The sequence below is a fragment of the Labrus mixtus genome, chromosome 6 (genome assembly GCF_963584025.1).
Source record: "Labrus mixtus chromosome 6, fLabMix1.1, whole genome shotgun sequence".
NCBI classification, from domain to species: domain Eukaryota; kingdom Metazoa; phylum Chordata; class Actinopteri; order Labriformes; family Labridae; genus Labrus; species Labrus mixtus.
In genome coordinates, this window is record NC_083617.1 from 26,903,000 (window position 1) to 26,922,969 (window position 19,970).

At 41.5% G+C, this 19,970-nt stretch overlaps 1 protein-coding gene across 2 annotated transcripts in view; it reads right to left on the bottom strand.

Annotated features, from left to right (window-relative positions):
* Positions 1-19,970, bottom strand: part of ide (insulin-degrading enzyme) — a 36,586-nt gene that overhangs the window by 5,369 nt on the left and 11,247 nt on the right. The window contains exons 12-22 of one of the 2 annotated variants that reach the window (XM_061040735.1): positions 18,456-18,558; positions 18,226-18,348; positions 17,360-17,442; positions 15,778-15,922; positions 13,656-13,766; positions 13,301-13,421; positions 11,140-11,231; positions 7,630-7,741; positions 4,833-5,000; positions 4,236-4,508; positions 907-968 (exon numbers count right to left, since the gene is read on the bottom strand). In XM_061040735.1, the coding sequence (XP_060896718.1) occupies positions 907-968; positions 4,236-4,508; positions 4,833-5,000; positions 7,630-7,741; positions 11,140-11,231; positions 13,301-13,421; positions 13,656-13,766; positions 15,778-15,922; positions 17,360-17,442; positions 18,226-18,348; positions 18,456-18,558 (1,393 nt within the window). Of the gene's footprint in view, positions 1-906; positions 969-4,235; positions 4,509-4,832; positions 5,001-7,629; positions 7,742-11,139; positions 11,232-13,300; positions 13,422-13,655; positions 13,767-15,777; positions 15,923-16,598; positions 16,744-17,359; positions 17,443-18,225; positions 18,349-18,455; positions 18,559-19,970 lie in introns of both variants that reach the window. The other variant, XM_061040734.1, reaches the window with a different exon arrangement.

The window sequence follows — 19,970 nt, forward strand, 5'->3', positions numbered from 1 at the left end:
TTTTAGTACAGCTACAAAATAAATTGCATTTTCATCGTCATGCTAAAGACTCATGAATAAAAAAAAAGAAGAAAATGATTTTATGTTCACGCTCCATGCATTCACTCTCAGCATGCAAGTGTTTAACAGTCAGGTGAACTCTACTGCTCGCCGTCTACATCTAGTTATAACACATACACAAACTGACGGTTTTTGCAAAACCTTGATTCTGCAGATAATTTTCCTGCCAGCTCCCTAGCTAAATTTCCCAGTGAAGTCAGGATGAACCAATGTGTGATCACATTAAGGAATATTCAGGAAAATGCTCCTCGAGTGAAAGGAGTTGGTGACGTTTACAGTATATCATGAGAACTGTGAGACCGGAGAAGCTGCTTTTCTCTGCTTGCAGTTGTTGTTTGTTTTCCACTCGTTTGTTGACACTGTGAATACGGCTGATAACATGTAGCATTTATAGAGAAGGCAAACTGTCATAGTGATCGTCTATCATTTCCGCATGCTTCTTTTTACATCATGTCCGGCCTCCTGAGACCCACCCTCGCGTCTAACGCTGCGAGGTGCATGTGTGAACAGGTGAGTCCAGATTTAAGGGGCAGCCTGTCCTAAAACTCTCTTAATATTTTCAGGAGTGCCTGTATGAAAAACACTACAGGTTCTTTGCTGGTATCAGTGAGGTTAGCGGGCATGTCGGCTGAACTAGGAGAGAAAACGAGGAACTAACCCCGGTTTGAATCCGACCTGTGGCTTCTTCCCCGCATGTCGTTCCCCACTCTCTCTCTCTTCCCTGATACTGAGCCTATCCACTGTCCTATCTCTAAAAAAAAGTGAAACTGAACTATTCTAACACTCAAACGTGCTTATTCTGTGTCTCCATAGAGATTCCAAAGGGCTCATAAAATGAACACTTACTCGGTAGAACTGCATGACGTTTTCTTTAGTCAGAGTCTTCAGATAGGCAACTTCAATGTTATCTGAAAAACAACAAGGCAAACATTAACATTAGTTCACATGAGTAAAGAAGAGGATTGAAAGACCCGAACAGAATCTAAAGTACTGTGTGAAGCAGACCGTCTCTGATATTATTAATCACAGTGAACACTGGCCTGATTGTAGAGAGTCAAATTAAAATGTGTTCAAATGAATCAGAGTGTTTGGAGTTATTATGATCTCAGTTCTTTTTGCTTTGGATCTCTAGATTCTGTACAACATAAACTGAAGTTAATGCAAGTCAATGAACCAAAATGAAGTCTTGAAATGTTGATCTTGTGTTTTTCTGAAAGGGTGTTGAGGCTGAGCCGAGCAGAGGAGAAACAGAGCACTGTCCAAATTGCACAAATACATTTCCAACGTTTCAGTAATGAAAGGTTTCCTGTTTATTTGTGCAACTTATATCCCAGACAGTAAACACAAAACGACCCAGTATCTGTGCTGAGGACTTGTATTTTTGTTGACCAGGTATCAAGTGAAGAATTGAAGTTTAAATATCTGGTATGGTGAGAACCCTAGCTCCAGCTAATAACGATTATATTTTAGAGAAATTAAAACAAGATTATGCAAAAGAGAAGCATCATCAGTCGTTTATGTTTGTCAACACATAGAAGAGCTTTTAAAAGTCTGTACAAAGAAAAGAGTTGTGATGTGATTCTTCTTTTCAGCAAAGGGAACAGTTAGCTAGCGTCCCAGCCTCTTCTGTGACCTTGGCGTAGAGAAATGTAGCCACCTTCACACTCCTGACGGCCCTCCCCTCCTGTAACGCTGCTGGTATCAGTAATCAGCACCACTCCCTTGGCTGCTGTTCCGGGTTGCCATCACTCTGAGCTTTAGGCAGATTACCAGTGAATCAGTCCCATTACAATCCATTACGGCACTCAGGAGAGCGCGGCGAGAAAGAGGTGTGCTACTGCTGCAGATTATTTCAGCCTTTAATCGATCCTGATTTATGCAGCTCTAAGCAACATCCTGCTCACCTTTGAGACCGACCCGCAATACTGAGAACTCAGAAGAACGTGTACTTGACTTCTCACCTAACACGAGCTGCTTATAACAGCTGCTAGATTACAGAGAAAGTGAAACGTGTATTTGGCCTGAGAGCCAGGGCTGCCCAGTGAAAGTCGATGATGCTTTTCTTTCATCGAGAACACGCAGAGTCACTTCACGTTTAGTTAGTCGAATCAATGCACTTTAGTTTGTTTTCGCTGTGTCACTGTACTCAGAGCAATCAAGGTGCCACAGCCTGAACTTTACAGAAACAGGTTTCAAAATGACCCTTCAGTGTCCATTGTTCACAGGTTTTCCCCTGAAGCTGAAATATCAATGAGGGTTTCCTAATCTGAGACGCAAACTGACCCGCTGATTCAAACGTGTAACAACACAGAGTGAGGCAGCTTCATATAACAGTCACTGTTTCTCCAACAAAGACAGGAAGTAAGGTGGGGGTCGAAATGAGCAACAGCTTCTTTGTTACTAGGTACTCTACAGGTTTATACAAAGATCTGAATTCCTTCAATGTTTAAAAATGTTAACAGTGAGCCGAACTATCTGCAAAGGTCTCGTCCTATCAAAACAAACAAAAATGCTTTATGACGTGTTTTCACCTCTTTCATCACCTTAAGACTAACACTCCAGCAGAGCTTTGGGGGCTGCTGATATCTTTAACTTTAGCTGAAGGCCAAAGTGATCCAAATCTGATATCTTTGCTCATGTGTGACTCAGATCAATTTTTTTTTTTTAAAAGGTCTATTTTGGAGAGTTTTGTCTTTATTTTTACTCATGACAGCAGATAGAGTAGGAAATCAGGAGAGAGAGAGAGAGAGAGAGAGAGAGAGAGAGAGAGAGAGAGTGGGGAGTGCTTGGAGGACATGAACCTCTGTGCATGGAGCGTAACCAAACTGCTAGGCCATCAGCGTCCACATCAGATTTTTTTATGACAGTGTGAACAGCACAAGTCACATTAAGTCTGGTCTTTTCTTATCAAACTTTGTCCACCTTCGTACATTGACGTCACACTGACTGACACTTGTTGCAGTCCTGCGCTGGCGGGAGGAGCAGTCGCTCTTAAACAAAAAGAAAGGAGACAGCTGCAATGGAGGTAGTCATAGGAGTGACAGTCAGTGTCAGACCTTTTAAGTTTTTGGGCTGACACCTACAAAGAAAATGTGAATGATGGCTGTAAAGTGTTAAAGAGCATCTCAGTGGAAATAGCAACAGACCAACGTGACTGCAGTGTCAACAGAAAGGTAAGAACCTTAAAGCCAGGTTTAGAGACGCTAGGTTAAGAGCAGCAGGTGACGTCTCTGTTGTTGTTCTTTGGCACATGTGGTCAGTTCAGGTCACGTGACCAGTTCACAGGAATCTGCTACAGGCCACATTTTAAAAGTAATGTGAGCAGTAAGGTGTGCAGTGTGAAGATATTCAAATGGTTGTCCACCAACAGTTTGACAACTCTAATAATTGCGCACTTCACACCGTGCATCATAACTGGCCCACTGGCTCGGACGCACCATTCAAAGACTCCTGGCCTGCTGATTGCACAGGCTGATATAAAATACAGTTAAAATTCAATAGCACAAATGCACAATTTCCCATCATTTTACTGTGATACTGGTGTTTTTTTAGTGATTCTTGTGAGATTATCCTATTAATTTATTCATTACTGCTACAGCATCAAAGTTTCATAAACACCCACACAACTACATGTGTCATAGTTCAAAGACAGCCGCTTCTGCGCTCACTACACTCGGATTGTACACTATGAAACAGAGCGCAGGTTTTCTCTCTTACTAGTATAGTAACATGCTTTTAAAACACAAATAAACTTGAGAGAAGAGTCAGGGGAAAGTGACAAGAGTATGAAATCAGAAGGGGGAGAAAGTTCCAGGCACACTGTCGAGACCGCTGGAACAAGATGCAGCTAAAAACAAAATATTTAGCTAAATCTGCCAATCAATGCCGACGTGAGGACAATAAAGTCGAGTACAGCACAGACAAGCTACTTCTGCTTGGGTATTGTAGGAATGACTTGTTACTCTCTTCTGATGTGTACATAAATCAGATCAGTTCAGTTTCTTCATTCCACAGTAAAATCAAAAGTAATGTTCTCGGGCCGCTGAATAATGTTGTGAGATCTTAAAAAGTGAATAATACTAATAAAAGAAATCGTCTACTGACAAGTCAAATCCAATTGGATTTCTGTTTAAAATGGTGAACAGATAGCAGTGAGGGGGGAAGAGGAGTGTTACCTCTGTCGAAGTTATACTGCTGAGAGATGATCTCTCCCCAGTACTTGGCGCACTCAGCCGACAGCTTCTTGGGTTTGTCCAGGCGGCGGATGGCCAGCGCCTGGATGTGTTTCTGGAAGGCTTCGTCGCTCATCTCCTCCACAGACTTCTCCATGGTGCAGAGGAAAGCCTCCACGCGGCTCTCCAAATAGTGCGGTGCCTTCTCCGACTGGATGATGAAGCGCAGGCCCTGCACGCCGTTAGCCCGCCGAGGCCCGCTGAAGACGATGTAGCCTGGGGGTCGAAGGAGGAGCGGACAGAGCGGGTTTTTTAACTTTTAACTTAACGAAAACATTTTGGGGAGTTAACTTCACAATTACTACTTTAAAAAGCATTTTATTCTAATCATAAATGAAGTGTAATGACTCCATAAGGTTATTAAAAATCATCACAGATGACGACACGCTTCCTGGTCTTTATAGAGTCATATCTAATTACTAATTAAAGCTGCAGATTCTCAAAGAAAAACAAGAAGTCTTGTCTCCACATGGCCCGTTCTGTGCTAGAAGAGGCTCTGTGTGATGGTGTTTTCATGTTTTCATGTTTTCAGGGACTCACCCAGTTGTTCTTTGGTTCTCAGCGTGTTGAAGCAGGGCTCTGAGATGATCTGACAGAATAGCTCCAGCAGCATGTTGTCATTGGTGCTCTGCATGTCTGTCTGATAGTAGATCTCAATGCCACAGTTGTTGTGCACCTCGTTCCTCTGCTGGTAAACATACCAGCCACCTGAGAGAAACACAACATCATAGTTTTATGTTGATTTATTCCTGCAATCGTATAAATAAATAAACACAGAGACTTAAAAATACAGAAATACAACAGAAGCAAAACGTGTACTTTGGAAGCTTTGATATGATTAGGAACTGTTTTTTTAAGGTTTATTTTGGTCTTTTTATGCTTTTATTAGTGAGACAGGACAGTGGATAGAGTCAGATATCAGGGAGATAGAGGGGGGGAGTCAACAAGCGGAAAGGAGTCACAGGTGGGACCTGAGCCTGGACCTGAGCCCGGACTACAGCCTCCACACATGGAGTGCTCGCACATAACACTACACCACCAGTGCCCCTGTTTTTTTTAGTCTTTTTAAACGCACTGCATATCAATATCATTAAATCGTTATATGTTTACTGTGGGGAATAAAGGTTGACCTATAGATCGGCATGTGACCGGAATCAGCTGGTTTTCAGCCTGCTCGGCGCTGATCGGCCGGTTGGAAATCAGAATCTAAATCTAAATTCTTTAGTGGGGATCGAGCAGTAAGTAAACAGAATGCACAACCCTTTTCTGTCGACCAAACATTGACCAAAGCTACCGTCTTGGGTTTGGGCTGAAATAAATTGCTTACTACTGAGCATCACATTTGGGCAGCGGGGTCTCCAGAGTGTAAGAAAATGAATATGCTGAGATTGTCACAGAGCTAAACAAAGCATACTCAGCCACGCCCGGTGAAACCACGCCCATCAGGTTGGAATATGGTGTTTTAGGAGCTCAATTATTATATTAAAAGTCCTGGCTTTGAAAACCAGAATCACTGTACCTGTACAACTTTGCCTAATTTATGGCTGCAAACTGCTGAGCTGTGTAAGTTGTAGATACCCAAGTTTTTTTTTTTTTAGATCGAGGCGAAGAGGAGCGTAGCAGTAAAACAGAAAGGGTCAGACAGAGGACAGCAGTGACACTGAATGCTAACATGGTTCTTCCCCTCTCGCCTTTTATCTGTGCTTTACATTTTCTTTTGAGCAGTGAGGATGGGAGCTGTCCATTCTGGCACAGGGGAAACTGCTTCCTTTTTCCACTCGGCTTCGGTTTTATGTGATCAAGTTCACTTTGAATGGAGGACGAGTTTGAGGAAAATGCTGACTGAGCACTTCAGCACTTGGGGAGTGTCATGTCAACGGTCTCCTTTCTCTGCATGTCCAGAGTTTAACTTATAGTTACTCAAAAAAGTAAAGGGGAAGTGTTTTGGTTGGATAAGTGGGAGCACTAACATGAAGTGTGGACACTTAAATCTTGACACACTGTTTGTTTTGTTTTTTCACAGGACGTGTCCATGCTGTCGACATGGTGTAAGCCAGCTTTCAGTCAACTCTAGAATGTGTGACACATAAATAAAACACGTTTCTGACTGCAAAGGTCAAACTGTACTAATTACTGCTATAAAGTCCAATCTGTCTGCATTGGACACAATAGATTACAGGATGAGAGCATTTAGTGCCTCAAATGTTGCACAAAAGATTTAATATTTTCTAGTATAATCCTTTATAATAACTGACAGTGCAACATAAAACCCGTTAACAAAGCATATGTGCAGTTTCTGAGCAGAGTAAAGAGACGTTTTGATTATTTTTTTGGCAACAGAGCAAGAGATCCTTCATTATTATCTTCAAATGCTTTAAATGCCTGAAACTTGTGAAACCTAAAGGTTTTTTAAGTTAAGCTCTTGCTACCAAGGTGTTTATGTAAAATCAATTTATGCAAGATTATGCAACCAGTGGTCCCCGTTGCCAGATGGCCTGCATGTTTTTCACCAGGTGCATGTCAATGACATCATCAGTCTGATGATGAAAAAGATGCCCTGCAAAAATAATGAAGGCTACAGTTTTTTATATTGATTTAAAGAAGACAAAAAAACAACAACTGAAGTTTCCTCAGGGTTAAAAGTGAGCAGGTCATCCTTCTCATCATGTTTGAATAACAAGGGGCCTTTAACAAAGAATAATTTGAATTTTAAGCAGTGAGAGTAATAACTTCTTTCCGTTTTCCGTCCATCTGTCCATCATTCCAGGAGCAGACTCTGTGTTTACATCCTCTCTGTCCTCCTCCTGCGCTCCTGCTCTGTGTCTGTCTGACACGCAGTCTGGAGCCCGGCCTGGAAAAATCCCTGAGTGAGACTCAGGAAGTCTCCGTGTGGCCCTGAGCAGCTCTGCTCTGCCTTTCAACCCCACTCACTCAATCGAATCAGAGACAGGTGCTTTGCTTGGCGTGTGAGTGTTCATGTCTGAGCTCAGTGTGTGTGTGTGTGTGAGAGAGTGTGTGTATTTGGCCTGATGACGTCCATCTCGGCTCAGTGACTGTTATGTTCCTCTGAAGGAAATGAGGGGTATTCAATTTAATCAAGTCTTCACAGACGCACAACAGCGTCACTGATGACGAGGATTATGGGTAAGGACTCTTCAGTGTGGTCACAGTGCCAGTGGACATGCATGACTGGCATGATGATGAACATAACAAAGAGCGCGGTCACACCTGCTCTTCTTGTGGAGTGTCTTGAGTTAATATTTGTTATGAATTGGCGCTATAAAAATGAAGATGGAAGAATGATTACGAATGTGTGTGTGTGTGATTTCAATCCTACCATCTGGAACTTGCACCTCTCTGTAGCGAATGAGTTGGCTGGGGAGGAGGGGCTTTGTGTGAGCGTGCTCAATGAGCGTGTCCTCCAGCATTTGCATCATGCCAAGAGCCGACTGGAGGAGAGAAAACAAACAATTAGTGCCCAAAAACAGGATTTCAAAAGGAGGATACTTCTCTGAGAAAAGCATTGTGCTCTGTTTTGCTTTTCAACATTTCTGTCCTACTTCATTAGCTAAGCCTGCAGATAGTTGTAAACACTTACAGACCTTTCATTTTTAAGTGCATGATTTAAAAGGATGCTTTCTATGCTACTCACTAAAATAAAAAAAACACACATAATATAACAAGGCCTCCTTTTTAAAACGAGCTGGTCAGTGGGGCGTCGTAGGACCACGCTGTAGCTTGAAGACGAAGAAGTGGATCATTGATCTCACTGGTTAGCCTAAGGCGTGTTCTGACTTTTTAAACCAAATCTGTTATCTTGATATATCCAGGCTGCTCAAATCAGATTGAACAGCATCTTCTGCATCGCTCAGAACACAACACCCAACAACGTCATATCCAGGATGACGGGATTGAGTCAGAGAAACTGAGTTGTTGATCGTCTTTTTTCTTTATGGGAGGACAAGACAGAAAACCTGGAGTGACTGAGGCGGAGACTGAATAGTACCATGGAGGAGGGTGAAATGTTGGTTCTTATTTATTTAGAGGCGTAGTTTTCCAACATAACTTCCTGATTTCATGTGAGGCATTATGAGATATTTTGTCAAGCTTCACTCAACCCCCTTGCCTTTGTACTAAAATAGTCCCTGCTTGTGCTTTGCTCTGTTTGCGCACTAACCGTTTGCTGCCGACCAATGCAAAGATTATTCACTCCTCGAAGACGTGTTCATTTTCTTTTAGAGTATCCTTTAAGAGCATTTAATCTTAAATAGGGTTCATCTTTGGTTAACCTCCTCAGCTTTGTTTTAGGTACTCAGGTTGTCCCGACACTAGGATTTTAAAACTTGCACATGATACTAGTGAAAATTAATCAATATGAATAGCTGTTTGAATACCACACCAACAATAACACAACTCCTAGGGACCCAATATTTGGTAATTTCTTGTTTTTTTCCCCCAAGAAATTGCAGGGTAACTCCTGCATACTGTCCAAACTGCACAAAAACATTGCCAACATTGTGGTACTGAAATGTCCTGAATGTATTTGTGCAATTTCGACAGTGTCATCACTAAGAAATCCAGTTGAACCGACCTTTGAATTTAAAGTGACCACAGCTGCTCTCTCTCTTTAAATCACACGGCAGCTTTGGATTAAAACGATTACTGGACATCTGTAGTTATAAAAAAGCTTCAGTACTTTCTCATACTTTCAAATATTAAAATAAGAGACTGTATCGTTTCTAAACGTGTTGTCGAAAAGTATCGCAGGATGAAAAACTTTGACAACCTTTAAAGTTTCCTCACAGCGTGTTATTAAATAAAAATGTTGAAATCACAGAGTAACATGACATAATTTCTACATGATAACATTCACTGGTCTTTGATTAAAATGAAGTTCCACAGATACACAAGTGTGTGTGTGTGTGTGTGTGACACCTTTTTAAACAAGCGTGTATGGTGACTTGCCAGTAAAGGAACAATCATTAACAAATAGTTTAATTCCTCAGAGCTTGACTGAGCAGCTCACTTTGTTTTCTGTGATCAAATATCTTCTCTTACGTTATATGATTGTCTTTTTTTTCTTATTTTGGAAAATATGCTTCTGTAATTATCCCATCTCTACCTATACCATTTTTTTTAACGAGTAAGGTCTTTTGTAAAGCGCCTCGAGACAACACTTGTTATGAATTGGCCCTGAACAAATAATGATTGATTGATTATGTACTACTCCGTTGCATTGTTGACATGAAAAAGGAACAACTTTGATGACATTTTGTTTTGCAACTCAATACAATTCATATATTTTGAGGATGGATGGGTGCCCTGTGCTCAGCCGTGCTACTCCTTGAGGTCAACCTAGAGCAGGATCAAACAGCTTTCAGGATGAGATTTATCCAGCGCACACCACGATTGTTCAAACTAACTTTAAAAGGTCAATCTGAAGAATCCTGGTGTGCATACTCTGATCTTGAAAACTATATATTTTTTGTATTTATTTCTTGTTCATATTGTTCTTGATGTTTTTTGAGGAAAAACTGCATTTTTATTTTCAGCTGAATATCTGTGCCAAATATGTTCACTTGCAACATAATAGTTGCCATTTTAGAGCTCACATTCATCACTGACCTCCGTTCTTCTTGCTTTGCTTTAGAAAAAACGTCAACAACACACAAATCTGACCCGATCACTTGCAAATGAAAGTGCGGACAGTCTATCATCGAGATCAGATATGAGAAATAAATCCTATTAGCCTGCAGTCTGCACAAAGCCTCGTTCTTTCTCTCCACCAGACTGTGACGCCACCCTCCTAGAAAGTGTGACTTTATAAGAGGTTTGAAAATAATCCTCTGTGATACCACCGGACAGCCAGATAAAGGGCTGAAGGTGATCCAGAGGATTGAGAATTAAAGTGAATTCAATATACACTCAGAAAAAGGCTTTAAAAAAAGGAATATGAATGCTCAGAGTTTTAAAAATAGGTGTAGATTACGCAGCTCTCCCCTTGTTTCTGTCTCAGTCTAAAATCAATCTCAGTCTCCAGCGTGTCCAAAAACACTGCAGCAAGAAAACCAACTGGAACCAAATACAAAAGCCATGTGACCTCGGCCGGGGCACAGCTGTACCGGCTACCAGTAAGATTAAGAACTTACTCTAAGTTTTTCTTTTAACTTCAAGAAATACTCTAGTGCTTTCCTACTTCCAAAAAACTCCTGATATTATGCGGAGGAGCTGCATGGCTGGAGATTTATTTATTTTTCGCTCAGACTTCACCCGGAGTTTCTCCTGCCAGACCCGTGGTATTTTTTTGGCTGAAAGTCCGAGTGAGCTGATGTGAGAGAGCAGCAGGATATAATCCAGAGAATTCACCTCGAACGAGTGGGAGGGGGTTTTAACTCCGGTATAAAGACTAAAGGTGACTTTCTCTATCAGGGAGCCGCCTGCTCTCTGGAAAGACCAGCCAGGGAAAATTTGCCAAGCACAATCAGTATCCCTCTTAAAATCTTTATTTAGAGGATGACTTTTATAAAAAGGAATATGAGATCAACACTTTGAAAGTTGTTTTCTGAATCTTTGTATTAACCTTTCTCAGATTTTTATCTTTTGGTTTGTATCTCTAAACATCGATACGGTTTAAGAGCTAGATACGTTTGTTGGGCTGTGTGTGTGTGTGTGTGTGTGTGTGTGTCTTTAACAGTTGATTTTGTTGTATTGTATGGACGGTACTTAATAAACATTGCTTTTTCAATTATTATACATAATAAATTATTACAATTATGTAATTGTATCTGAGAGGCATAGTGTCATAAAATTCGCACAGATCGAATAAATAAAAAAAGCAGTGACATACCTCCTTGGGGATGTTGCCGTGGAGAAGGGCTTCGATATGTAATCGTGACAGGAGTTGAGGTATGAAGGCCTTGAGGCGTGCAAGAGTTACATCTGGAATACAGATCACACACAACAACAGCAATCAATCAAAGAGCAATTTCCCCCGAGCTGAAGACTTTATCAGAAAAAAAAGAGAGGAAGAGAGAACCTGCTGTGTGTGTGTCTGTGTGTTCATCATACACTACTTCAGTGGGCACATGTTACACAAAACTGCAATCTGAAGCTGGACAGGAAATATGATCACTATAAATTTGTCATCATGGACTATTGGAGATACTTAACAAGATTTATATCGTGTGTTTCTGCTTCCTGTTTGAAGAGGATCACTAACTGCAGACAGAGTACATCCTGCATGATGAGCTGACACTTACAGCTCGTTTCAGAAGCTCAGCTTTTCTTGCATTATTATTTTTTTTAATTACTTTTTGTCTTTATTAGTTAGAACAGCTGAAGAGAGACAGGAAATGTTGGGGAGAGAGAGAAGTGTATGACATGCAGCAAAGTGCCAAGGTCAGATTCCAACCCACAGCCGCTGTACGAGATATAACCGCTCGAGTCAGGCCCATTCAACTGGCGGATCAGTTCTATTTACAATAAATTATAAACAGGGGGGGTAGCTTGTGAATGACTATCATTGTTGCCACAGTAAAGTATTAAAAACAGCAGAGCGCTCCCGTTTAATAGAACATCTTTGGTCCTGTGCTCGAAGCCTATCACAAGCTTGTATTGTTGATGGGAAAAGAGAAACAGCTTTGCGCACTGTACTGCGGTGGTGGGCTTGTTGTTCTGGCCCCCAGGTCCTTGGCTTTCTGAAAATTGGCCCCCTGAACAACATAGTTGAATAGCCCTGCGATAGACTATCGCCGCTCCAACTTTTCTGACATTATGATTCATTTTATTTCTCATGTTTACATTGTTTTTATAGGAACTACATTTTCCTCAGAAGTCTTAAACAAGATAGGGTACTACATAAAGCAACTTCAGTCTAGACATCCTTCTCTCTTCACCGGACACACAACATGTGGTGATAGAGCTTCTGGCCAAGCTGCATATTACAAACATAAATATGGAAATGTAACTTTCACTATTGTTTGTGTGTACCTTAGTAGTATTTTTTTCACTTTTACAGAAGACCTCAACTTCCTTCACATTCATCTCAAACTAGGTTTTGTAAAGGGTCATGGAAGTGGGCATTTTCTCTGTTGAGACTTCACTTCTGAAGCTGCTGCGAGACAGGAAGACTTTCATATAATGAAAAATGGCTCTAGCATCTTTATTGATATAAGTTGTATTTCAACCCTTTTCAGAACATTTTATGGCCCCACACAATTGCAAGCCTGGCCAAACACACACTCACACATCCAGTTATACACACAAATCTAGTCTGTCTGTGGGCTGGCCAATCTGAATTCAAGTATCGTCTGACCCAGATTCAAGGATGAGCTACTACAGGGACACGCTCACTTTACCAAGACGATTGTTTGTCCACAGCACCACACAACACACACACAGAAACACACACACACACACACTCAGAAACAAAGGCGTGTGGTGGAGCTCAGACAGACAGCAGGGGCTTAAGGACACTGATAAGAGAGCGGTGGTGATAATTGGAGGCCCTGGTGACAAGTCTGCTGGCTTTCACCCTGCAGGTTAATTGAGTCTCATGTGAATCTGAGGATAGTCTGTGTAACATCCGTTGGTGAAAAAATAACAATCTGCCCTTCAGGTTCCAGACCGGCACAGCGGAGAGGAAAGACTGCAGCCAGGGAGGAGCACAGCCTCAGCATTCAAATGAAGAGAAAGACACACAAGTGAAAAAAGAAGAACAGTCATCGATCAGCTGTGAGCCAAACTCCTCAAAACTACAGAAACTTGTTCATACTGTGCATGTTACTGATAAATATGAATTGAATAACCATGATCAAATTTTCTACTACATAGCTGAAGTTTGCCTGCTCAATTCTAGCCCTCCGGAAAGGTTCGACTCTGCTGTTATTCTGTGTTTTCGGGGAGCTGAGATTGGCTCCCAGTAGTTAAAGGCTAATAAGCACCAGAGCTGGGACTTTGAGACAGAAGTGAAGAAAGAAAAGAGAGTGGTTTTCAAAGTTGTGTCTCACCATCCAGAGCTTCTCTGAGCTCGTCTTTGGTCCAAGCAACCTCGGTCATTAGCAGACGGAGGTAGTACATGGCGTGCTGGTGAGGCTGCTCGGCTCTGAAGTTATTCAAAGACCTCATGTACTGCGGGGAGATAGAGAAGTTCAGCACTTAATGATGTTGATTTAAAGATAAATGTTCAGTATGAGGCTACAACTGCTGCAACCTTCACTGCTCTTGTTGTTGTAAAATAATAAGTTATGAACACCCAGGTGAAAAGGTTAGCTGTTCAATAAACATTTCAAAGTCAGCGCTTTGTTGGATCATGACTCAGCAGAACTTTTGTGGCGAGATGATGGAGTTGCAGTCGGGTCTTACCGCCTCTTTGATGATGTCAAAGCGCTTCTCATCGATCTCGAACGTGGCCATCTTCTCGATGATCTTCTTCAGCAGGATGTGCTGTTTGTCATTGTAACCTTTAACTGACAGCTGCGGCACACAGTAACAGAGGACAGGAGGAGCATTATCAACCAACAGAAAGATCAGGAGGATCAGTGGTTCATATATCACACTAAAGTTTCATTTGTTGATTTAAAGGTCTGGAAATTCATTTGTGACATTTCTAATTATTGGCTGACGATTACCATAAAAAGCCTTTCAGAGAGGTGATATTTGTCAAATACTAGAGCCTGACAGAATAATCGGTCGATATTAGCATATCCAGTGACTTATCGTATCAGCGAATTCTATCACAGATATGCGCCGATATTACTAGATTTATTTACCAGTCAAATAGCATTTAATTTGAGTTTCATTGTATTACATTAGCAATTATCTTTCACCAGCAGAGGGCTGGATATATATGGATTACAACAAGCAACATCACTCTTCAGAGTGTCAAGCTGTGATGCACATACATGCACAGTTACTTTTCCAGTTGAGTGACCATCTTGTCTTCATTATATATCTTTTCCACAAGTGTGTGTGTGTCAACACAATAAATGTGTATATCTGTATATCTCTACAGATCGAAGATAGATCTAATAAAGATTTCGGCAGATATATTGGTATCAGATTTTTTTCTCTCCCTAATATCGATAATCTGTATCGGACCCAACAATCCTATATCGGTCAGGCCCTTAGCATAATGTAGATTTTGTCATGAAAGCATGAAACATGGTACGATCATATAAAGGGTTGGAAAACGCAGGGTAATGCATAAGATGATATCTCTGTCTTTGTGTTTTTGTTGCTGTTTTTCTCGGTCAGGTCTCTCTTGGAAAATAGGTTCTTAATCTCAATGGGACAAAGCTAGTTAAATAAAAAGAAGTTAAACATTGCTGTGGGGTGACGTTACGCCACTCTTGGCGCAACAACCACAACAACAGTGTGTTTATATACTTTCAGTCGGTAAGATTTAGTTCAGGTGATCACAAAACCAAAACCTGTGTAATTCAACAGACACTGAAACATGTTCTATCATATACTGTAGATGTTGATTTAAAGACATTTTTGGAGTGGTCTGTTATCTTTGTCCAGAGCTGTTTATCATCAAATGTGTAACTTCACATCTTCATTCATCTAAAATGTTTTAATCGACTTGAAGTATAAAAACGGAGGAGGAATGCATTTTTTTTTTTTTTTAAAAGCGATATATTCTCATCAAACACGAGGATAAAAACAGACTGATCTATAAAAGCAATCATCACCACATCATCCCATGCATTGTAAACAGATTCAGTGACGTCTCTCTGGGAGTCACAGCCGTCCTGAGAGGCTGATGATGATGATGATGATGATGATGTAAATTAGTATTTTCAAAGTGGAAAAGAACAGACAAGGTTATTTAAAGCCTCCGTTTTGCAAAGTCATCCACACTCTACGCCCTTCATGACTCAGCAAAACCTCCAGCCAACATGGCTACACCCGCACACCACGTCCTGCCCACTCCCTGTGGCCGAGTCCCTGCACTGGAAACTCTCCTAACATCATTAACCTTGACAAACATACACCGCTGACTCATGTCCATTATCCACACAGACCGAGTAGCTTTCTTTAATCATGGAAACATGGATGGCATGCAGCTAATGAATGCAGGTTACTGGATGTTATAAGGATGCAGAGGTTTGGTGCAGAAGTCAGAAAGCTCACAGAGAAAGGAAGAAACACCACCACTGCAATCCAGTTTCACTCTCACAGGCAGGTTGTCACTTTGTTCTGAAGGCACACACAGTCACACACATTCAAGCAGACCGATGTATTCATTAACTCATTGGTGCCCGATTGGCTGGACTCTCGCTTAAAAAAAAGCGAGGTGGTCTGTGGAGGAAATGCACGAGCCAGCAGACAGTCTTACAAATCTATTATGTTAGAGAAATTAAGCACCTCAAATAATCAATATGGGCGTAGAAAAATCAAAGCCATGTCCACACAGCCTCAAAGTGGACCCTTCATCACCATCACCCCCCGCTTCCCTTCACACTTCACACATCTTACTTACGAGGATGGCATTCATCCCCGAGGCTACGCCATACACCAGCCCAGCCAGGCGGGCTGCATATGTATACTCTTTTAAATCATCCTTCAGTAACCTGAAGAACAGGAAGGTCATGTTGCAGTGTTGGGGGTCTGTGTATAGGTAGCGACTGATGGAACGGGGGAAAAAAAGGACAAAAACAAAAATACATGTTTGTTGGGAACGTTGTGTTGACAAGAACTTAAACACAAGACAATGCAAGTTAGAGAGGAACGATATGAAGAGTATGTATATGCAGCCTCGTGACCAGCTTGATGTCCCGTAAACACTTTCACAGCAGCTAAAAATCACCATTTCAATCATGAACTACAAGTCTGGGTGGGACTCTGCCTCACCTGTGTTAACTACAGGTGTGCAAGATGCACATGACGATGATTCGGTCTGCCTGACAATGTCACAAAATGAAAGCCTCTTATAGTGGTGATGGTTTCGCAGGGAGGTGGGTGAGTGAACAAAGAAAGGGTTGATGAAGAATAAAGAGGAAGATGCGGACAGAGACAAGACCAGCCAGGTCTGGATCAGAAGGTTTTAAAACTGTGGGTTTTGATAATAAGGACAATAGACTGAATCATTTTCATTTTTTTTTTTCCAGGAGACAAAACCTTCCAGTCTGGTGCTACAGTTAGCTCACAGTCACCTGTCAGCGCAGACCTGGCTGAGCCTCAGCAGTCCTGTCTTGAGGATGATAAAGGTTGAGACTTTGAGGTCCGACTGGGATGCAGCGTTACGGCGACAGGGGAGGGGGGAGGGGGGGGGGGGGGGGGGGGGGGATTTTGGATACTTACATACATCCCATAGACGGTATTTTGGAGGTCATAGTTCAAGCCAGCTAGCTCGGCTGCATATGCATACTCGTTGAGGGAGTCCTTGAGGAGCTCCAGGTATAAATATGCCATGTTACAATGCAATGGGTCCACATACGCAAACGGGCTGTAGAGAAAACGGCAGTGGTCAAACAACATAGGGACGCCTGTCTCGTCATTTTCTCACCAATAACATGATTCTACTATAAAACAAAAGCATTCACTTCAGTAATCAGGGGTGTCGCAGAGCAGGAGGTTTGGATCTGACTGGTTGCAACCACTAAATCAAATAAATACACTCTTATTGGGTTATATTGTCTAATGTCCCCCAAGAAACAGTTTGAAGTGTTTTATCTGTCGACTACAACCTGATCCAGATTATCTCAGTTTAGTGTCTTCTGCAGGGAAAACACTTAAAGGCAGGGTTGGTAATTTTCAAAAACTAGCATGATTTTGAAAGTAGCATTCCCTCAGTACTCCATCTACACCCACCCCCTCCCCTCTGTGCTAGGTTAAATTTCATGTTTGTAAATTATATTATATCAAACTCTAAACTCATAAAGCAGGAAATTATTGAATTACCCAACAACTGAGAGAATCTTACTTAGCTGTACTTCTTCTCGTTAGTGTTGTGAATTAAGAAAACATGAGCATTTAGGAGCTCTTTGCGTCTAGCTGGGGTAAACTGTAAAGTAACATCAAATGAAAACATAGTGTCCAAAGTTTCATCATCACTGACTCACCTGAAGAACTCAAAGTTCAGGCATGCCTTGGGCAGGAAAAACTTGTCATCCTGTTTGAACCACACCTTGCTCATAGCAGTGTCCTAGAAAACACAAACACAGACACACAGGAGGGTTTCATCTTCATATTCATTATAATCCATTCTGATTAAAGATAATCGTCTGGAGTCCCTGGAAATCCTTGTAAAGGCAGAGGCTTACTTTGAATTTCAGTCTTTCATTTATAGAAACATAAAAGGCACATTGGCAGTTATTCAGTCTTTCCTTAAAGGAGTGGAAATATGTACTCTGTTGCTCTCTGATCCTGGCAGAACTAAAATCTTGTTTGCCTTATGGTCATGTGAAAAAATTGAAGAATTGTAAACAATATGCAGTTAAGCACATATGGTGCGTTCCAGTTGATCTCGTTAGTGGGAAATTCCCAGTTCCCAGTCGGAATTGTCAACTGGAACGCCCACTGAAGTCGTAATTACGACTCGGAAACTCTGGGGGAAAAAAAAAGTTCAGCTCCAATATGGCTGCTACGTGCATCGAAAGGGATGTTTAAGATGCAACTGTTGAGTTTATTAGCAGCTTAGTCGTCTTTTTCTGTAATTAAATCAATCAGACCGATGGTATCGTGCAAGTTCTATCTGTCGAGGTGTTGTCATGTTATCGTCTGATATTAGCTAACAAAACAAAGGTACTCCTGGAGGCGTCCATGTTGCTTTTCCGACTTGCAACTGGAACGCAGTTTACTCGGGTGTGACGTCATTCCCAGTCCCGACTTCCGAGGTAAATGGAACGGGGCATTATAGTCCTGTGCAGTCACGGACAAAGAGAGCAACAGAATGCTGATTGCAGAGCTCTGCAGCACAAACACTTGCCTTGATTAAAGTGGGGACTGATGGAGAGTCTTTCTCAAGAGGGTAGATCTCAAAGCTGGTGGGGATGAACTCGTTTTTCATGGGTAATTTGAACTTGCCGTTGAGGTCTGCACTCGCCCATTTCTGAAACACAAGACAGCAGACAGCCGTGATCACGCACTCATCACAGCAGCAAAGACTCACAGTACGGTTTAAGTTTCTATAAGAGCACGGTGACAGCAGCGACTCACCTCGAGGGTCTCTTCAGAGATGGCCTCCTGTTTGTACTGTGTGCCGTACCACTCCTCTGTCTTGTCTGTTTGTCCTTCAAATGACTTTGACACCACTGCAACTCTGGGAAAAGAAAAAGAAACAAGCTGGGTCAAATCACTTCTCTCTGAGAGCAGAAAATAGTTTATTTGTAATCACAAAATGAGATTTAAATTATTTTAGTGAGCAATGCGTCTTGATACAGTTTGCTACAAAAATCTGAATTTTAAACTTTGATAAAATACTAGTAAAACTCAACTGATATCGCTTCCCCGTTTCGATACCACACAAACAAAAATATAAATCCTAGGCACCTAATATTGGATACATTCTTGTTTTGGACCATCAAAGAATTCAAGGAACATCCCGCACAATGTCTAAATTGCACAAATACATTGGCAATATTTTGGTACAGAAACAAAACTCGAGCAGGAAGTGACACTCCTTGGACCTTTAATTACAATGAAGTTGCTGATGATACACACAGGTACGGTTATAATGTAGCCACACTCTCTGTAACTTCATTCACAGCTGCTAGAAAGAGATTAATACATAACGAGGCACAGTCGGGCTGGAAGAGTAGAACTGGCAGAACTTCAAGGTTAACCATCCACTTCAGTAGAGGAGGAAACTGGCACTCCGTCTGTCAGGGTCAGCCAATGAGTGCATGCAATCTCCTCTGTTGTAAGCATTAAGGAATGGACCAATTACAAGTCTGCACTCTGCTTGACACTTCCAATAAAATGAAGTGGTGGTAAAGCTGCACGTGGCAAAGTTTCAGAGCCAAAGAGGGGCTTCGGGGAGATGTAACTCTTGTAGGAATCCATTTGTCACAAAGGAGGTTAAGGTTGTCACGATAACAGATTTTTAACTTTGACACGATTCTAGTTCAAACGATATCGACACCTGTTTTGATTCCAATGCAACAAAGATACAAGTCCTAGGCATTCAACACTGGGTTGTTTTACATTTTTAATTTCCCAACAATTGCTTTCTGCACCAAAATGTTGCCATTGTATTTTTTACAATTAAGACATCTGCTCTCTGTCTGTTTTTATCTGCCCTATTAGCCCCCACATCAGGATAGGTAGTATAGGCGTTGTCACTACCTGGTTAGCTAACCAGAGCCTGGGTCTATTGAAGAGGGCAATACTGGTCTGGTTGAAAAGGCAACTAAGGTCCTTGTGAAGGTTATGTAATGTATCAGTAGGGCACTGGGGCATAATTGGGAAGAGGGGTTTCTTCACTGGGTTAGGGTTACCTACTCTTTTATTAGAGAACAAGTATCTTGTGTTTATTTCAAATAGGAGACAAAAACACAACTTGGCTGCCAAAAGGACTCGAGAAACATCTGTAGATCATTTTAAAAATAGAGATCATATCATTGTAAAACATGTGGTGTTGGAAAAATGTCCTAAGTATTGGATATTTTGACAACCACACAGGAGGTTTTGTTGACAAAAACAGAAAAAAAGTTTAAAAGGGTCTATAGAGTT